Below are 6,000 nucleotides of genomic sequence, written 5' to 3' on the forward strand. Positions count from 1 at the left end.
CTTTGCTTGCTGCAATATATGTATTTTTAAATACAGAAATTGAGAGTGCTTTATCTGCTTCTGCTTCTTCCCCTGGATTTTGAGAAATTACTGCAAACATTACATAGACTAAAGGCAGGATTTCTGGTTAACAGCACTACTGATATTTGGGCTGGTTAACTCTTTTTCACAAGCCCCGTCTTGTGCACTGCAGGATGTTTAACAGCATAGCTGGTCCTTACCCGTCAGATGCCAATAGTACCCCTCTTGCCAACTGTGACATTCTAAAAAGTCCCCAGATATCACAAATGCCCCCTGAGGGGTAAAATTGCCCTCCTCGAGAGCCATTGACTTTAGGAATCAGAATTGCATGACCAAAATAGATAGAAAGCCTTATTTGCTGTCCTCCACCCACAGGACAAATCCATCACTGGGGAGCGTCTGCCTCTCCAGACTTTTCATAAGATTCCAGATTATTCTGAGGAAGGAGGAAAAGGAAATAAGCCACAAGTATCACTAGTGGGGTAAGAAAGAAGCATTAAGAGCTAAAGTCCCTTCTCTGAATAAAAGAGAATCTAAATGTTTTATTCTTCTAAAAATTCCATTCACACCTGCCAAACAAGAAATTTTGTCTTAGACATTATTTATTATTTTTAAAAGGGACATCTAGGAAACACAAAAAAATGTCAACTTGTTTCAAATGCCAACTCAAATTCTTTACTTTCCTCCTTCATCACCATCACTGAAGCATCCCTTTTGTTCTTTCTTTTAGTACATACATAACGAATTTGTTTGTACTCAATTGGCAAAGTCTCTCAGAGAAGATGGGAGAGAGGGTAAGAAAGTAATCCATCCCCCTTCCTAATGTGGCTATAAGATCTGGGGCCTGGAAGGGACATGGCTCTCCATTTGAAACTTTTCCTGGTGGGGAAGGAGGAGGAAGTGACCTCAACAGCCTTTTTTTTTGGCATAACACACATATGCAGACACACACACACAAATAGGCATGTATACACATAGGCACACCATGTACACACAAATATACAGAGAGACGTACACACATACACACGCACACAGAGCACATGCATATACATATGCACACGCATGCCTGTATGCGCACATATGTATATATACACATCATGTACACACATGCATATGCCCACGCACACCTATTCACACCTACACCCACACATACATACACTCCCCAGAGGCACACATACATATTTATACACATACACATAGATTCGCACAGATGCAAACAAATGCACACACGCAGGCATCCCGGGAAGTTCACATCACTGTCAGTGGCTAGAAACAGAACCAGCAAAAATCTCACTCCAGATTGGGCCTGTCACATACAGTGAAAAGAAAATGAATCCACTACCATCTCAAAGAAAGGTAATATTGTGTGACCTGTTGTATGATTGTGAGGGAGGGACATGCCAGTTTAGAGCTAGTGCAGTGTGAGAACTAAGATATTAGGGATCTTTTTGTAGAGAGTGTAATATATACAAACAGCACTCTGCCATATAAGTACTTCTCATGTTTAATCTGTCAAACTCTGGCTGTACAACTCTAGAAATATCTGGATGTTTGTAAACATAAACAAGTGCTTAATCTCCTGGACAGTTTGCCACCTTCTACATACATAGAAGTAGGCCATTGGAGGAGTTCAGGCTATGGGTTCTAGAGTTGGAGAGATCTGGATTTGTACCCACCCAAGTAGCTGGGCAAAACTAGGCAAGTTATTTAACTTCTCTGAGCTTCAGCTTTCCCAACTGTAAGATGGTAATATTCTAGAGGATTCTTGTGAAGAAAAAATGAGATAAGATAGTGAAAGAGCCCAGCAGAATGTTTGGCGCTCTGTTCAAGTAAGAGCTACACTCAGTATTTATTTGCAGTTTTGTGTAGCTGCCCTTAGACTTCAAGAAATGAAACCAAGATCCTAAAAGAACAAACCCTGTCAGTAACCTAGGATTGCTTGTGAATTCTTAAGGTTTGCGAATCCTTAGGAATCAATGATGTGTGAGCAACTCTGAACCTCAGGCTCGTCACCAGCAGAACGGGATCATAACATTACTTACCCTACTAGATAGTAATGTGTATTAAGTAAATTAAATGACTGTACAGTGCATGTTGCATAAGCATGTTTAAAAATAATAAGCTCACAATCAGTCCAGGGCTCTCAGCAAATTAAGCTACTTGGCAGGGGGCGTTGGGTAGGCTCAATCTAACACACATTTTCCCTGAGGAGACGGGTGGCCTGGGCAGGCAGGAGAGGCAGTCTGAGGTGAGGTGACGTGAGGAGGGCAGATCACTGACAGCCTTCCACCTCCTGTGCAATTTTCTAATTTTAGAAAGCTTCTAGATGCATCTCACAGAGCAACTTCATGGGGCAAGGGGGAAAGAAGTTAAATGAGTCATCACTTCAATAAATGCAGGCATCTAAGTGGTAGCTAGCTATTTGACAAAACCCCATTGTTGGTTTTTCAAAAGAGGTTGGTTGATCAACACGGCTTTCTTGTCTATCCAAACACCACTTCTGATTCAAAATATCTTTGACCTACCCCTACCCCCAGGAGAAAGAGAGGCTGCTAGTGATCATAAAAACTCCTGAATTCAGAGAGATTGAAGGGTGTGAAACTAGAGGTTTTTCATTTTCTATACCAAAATAATCATGGGAGAAAGCAAGGAAAGGCTCTTGTAATATTTTCCAGCTATGTAAACTTTGTTTTACATTACTAGGCACCTAATGTATACAGGCCTATCGGGTAAACCGTCACCAGTGTGAACAGAGCTGGTAGGCAGAGATTACAAACACATCAGATATTCAAGCTAGATTATCAGATTATCTTGGGTATTGGGCCTCTACTGCGGTAGGACAAATAGCAGTATTTGTTACTTAAATGCACTTTGCACTTGAAATGAGCAGGTTCAATTTGGACATAGACACTGAGCTAATAAACTTTCTTTAAAGGCTATTTTGAAATTCAAAATTAATTCACTTACCCCATGGATGGTTTCTGGAGACTTCCTCATATTTAGATTTAAGGGAGTATGATAGACACTTGTGAAAGTGTTGTTCTTGGGGTTGTGGCTAGAAAAAAAAATAGATATAAACCAAAATTCAAAATGCACTTTACCCAAGATGATTGATTATTCCTAAAGGTATGGTTATTTTTTAATTGATAAATATAAAACTTAATAATTAAGTTTACTATTTTCTAGGCAATGTCTTAAAGGGAAAAAAAGGAAATCAAAGAAATTAAAAGCTAAGTTTAACTAGAAATGGTCACTGAAATACTTTCTGAAAAAAAAAACTTGAAAAGGATTCTGGAATTTTTTAAAAGAAAAAAGCTCTCGGGATCCCTGGGTGGCGCAGCGGTTTGGCGCCTGCCTTTGGCCCAGGGCGCGATCCTGGAGACCCGGGATCGAATCCCACGTCGGGCTCCCGGTGCATGGAGCCTGCTTCTCCCTCTGCCTGTGTCTCTGCCTCTCTCTCTCTCACTGTGTGCCTATCATAAATAAATGAAAATTTAAAAAAAAAAAAAAAAAAAAAAAAAAAAAAAAAAAAAAAAAGAAAAAAGCTCTCTAGGCATATCTGCAGCAACTACAGTGTTCTGCACGGTATTTAATAATTTAACATGGGGTTATAATGGATTTGACTTTTTACCTAAAATAAATTTGAAATTTTTAACTTTCTGTCCTCTGCATAAAATCCTGCCTTAGACCTCATCAATGATTATATGTAAATGACAACTTTGAGGAAGATATTTCTTGGCTTTAACTCTGGGCTGTGTGATTTGAAGTTCTGGTTGGCTACCTGTTAAAAAATAAACAAAACCCAAGAGGTGGTGGGGCAGGATACCAAACACTTACGCGTGACAGTACGGCTTTTTCTGGTGACTCACGAAGTTATTAACCGATAGCATCATCTTGCAAACTTCGCAGTGAAAACATGCTTTATGCCATATCTAGAAATCATAGAGAAAAGATGTAGCAAAATTGCCTTTTTTTCCAGACTCTGGATTCTTATACATTTCCAGGTAAAAATGGAACCTTAGAAGTAAAATGGTGATAAACACACCCACACACAACTACAATATGTTAAATGAATAACCTTTTTTCAAGGTGACATAGAAGACAGAGATAGGAATGGGTAGAAATGAGGAAAAATGATAAATACATCTTTTTTAGATGGTTCAAGAAGCCCCACATGTCCATATGTGAGAAGATAAATCTCCCATATTGGTTATTATTTCCAAAGGCCAAGAAATGTCTACTGACCTGATCTAGACAGCTGATCTTCTCGGCAGGATAAACTCCATACCCACACCTAGAGCAAGCCTGGACATTCATCTTGACGTCCAAAGAGAGAAGACAAGGATAGGCAACAGGCAAGAAATCCAAAGAAGTCTCAGGCTAGTTGTGCAAATCTCCAAAATCCTGACCACTATTAAATCCTTGTGAGCACCTTGATCATTCAAAATCCAACGTCCACTTTCCTTTACTGACCTTCTAGCTTGAAGTCAGCAGCTGGATGGTTTTTAAAGCTGCCACTTACTCAAGGGGCTATTTTGGCCACTCACTCAGCACGCATGCGTCTGGGAAATTAGGTGGAGGTATTTCTAGCTGACATGCTTCTCTAAATAGAAAAATGAACTCACAACAGCATCATGTTTATGTGGGTGACCAAATCCTCGTGTATGACTAGGCAGCGTGTAGTAGTTTAACACGAACTGTGATCATAACCCAAGAAAAGAATACAAAGAGATAGGCCACACACTCATCCAACGATGAAATTAGAAAAGCTTGCTCTGTGAGGCCCATGACTAAAGCAGAAAGGCCAGCTCCCAAAAAATATAAGGAATAAGACAGGATTGGTTCAATCCATGGGAAGGGCAAATACCATTTTTGAAATTTTGGCTTTATCTATTAAAATGTTTACCACATGGGGCACCTGGATGGCTCAGTCGGTGGAGCGTCCAATTTTTGGTTTTAGCTCAGGCCATGATCTCAGTGTCCTGAGATCAAGCCTCATGTTAAGGTGGAGAGTCTGCTTGAAGACTCTCTCTCTCTGCCCCTCTTCCTGCTTTCATCCTTGCTCTCTCTTTCCCTATCTCAAATAAGTAATCCTTTTTTAAGATTTTTATTTATTTATTCATGAGAGACACACGAGAGAGAGAGAGAGGCAGAGACACAGGCAGAGGGAGAAGCAGGCTCCATGCAGGGAGCCCGACATGGGACTCGATCCTAGGTCTCCAGGATCAGGCCCTGGGCTGAAGGTGGCACTAAACCGCTGAGCCACCTGGGCTTCCCTCAAATAAGTAATCCTTAAAAAAAAAAAAACAATTTAAAAAATGTTTACAACAGTGAGGGTAAAAACTGATTAAGATATTCATTTGATTTTAGCTTCTACTAGAGTGCAAAGATAAGCACACACCAGGGGGCTCCCGGGGGGTTCAGTGGTTAGGCATCTGCCTTTGGCTCAGGTCGTGATCCCGGGGTCCTGGGATCGAGTCCTACATTGGGCTTCTTGCAGGGAGCCTGCTTCTCCCTCTGCCTATGTCTATGCCTCTCTCTCTGTGTCTCTAATGGATTAATAAATAAAATCTTAAAAAAAAAAAAGGCAAGCACACTCTAGAACTCTGTGTTTTGGCCTCTATGTTATCCTGGTCTTTCCAAGGTCTGTCGGTTTATTCTCGTCTCCCAGGCCTGCAGTGGGGCAGCTTAAAGACAAACCTTCTCTTCCTGGCATCATGAAGACCCTCCATTGCCTTCAGTATCCACTATGTGTCACCTTAACCAGACCTTCTAGAAACAGCTTACAAAAGACAGCACCTCACCTATTGCAATCCCTCAGCTCACTACTTCCTATAACCCTTACTCTGCTTTATGTTCTTAATTGCAGTTAGCCACCACCTGACATGTTGAAGGTTAGAATCTCTCCTTTTTAAAATTATCTGTCTCCTCTATCAAAATATAAATTCCATCAAAATGGGGTCTCCGGTCCTTGTCATT

At 40.7% G+C, this 6,000-nt stretch overlaps 1 protein-coding gene across 6 annotated transcripts in view; it reads right to left on the minus strand.

Moving 5' to 3' along the window:
- The window catches only part of NRAP (nebulin related anchoring protein), a 70,290-nt gene extending 65,783 nt beyond the window's left edge, over positions 1–4,507 (minus strand). For all 6 annotated transcript variants that reach the window (XM_055346286.1, XM_055346284.1, XM_055346282.1 and 3 more), the window contains exons 1-3: positions 4,267–4,507; positions 3,859–3,953; positions 2,989–3,076 (exon numbers count right to left, since the gene is read on the minus strand). In XM_055346286.1, the coding sequence (XP_055202261.1) occupies positions 2,989–3,076; positions 3,859–3,953; positions 4,267–4,338 (255 nt within the window). In that variant the 5' untranslated portion in view covers positions 4,339–4,507. The remainder of the gene's footprint in view (positions 1–2,988; positions 3,077–3,858; positions 3,954–4,266) is intronic.
- Positions 4,508–6,000: the final 1,493 nt, after the last annotated feature.

This window comes from Nyctereutes procyonoides, unplaced genomic scaffold (assembly GCF_905146905.1).
Source record: "Nyctereutes procyonoides isolate TBG_1078 unplaced genomic scaffold, NYPRO_anot_genome, whole genome shotgun sequence".
NCBI classification, from domain to species: domain Eukaryota; kingdom Metazoa; phylum Chordata; class Mammalia; order Carnivora; family Canidae; genus Nyctereutes; species Nyctereutes procyonoides.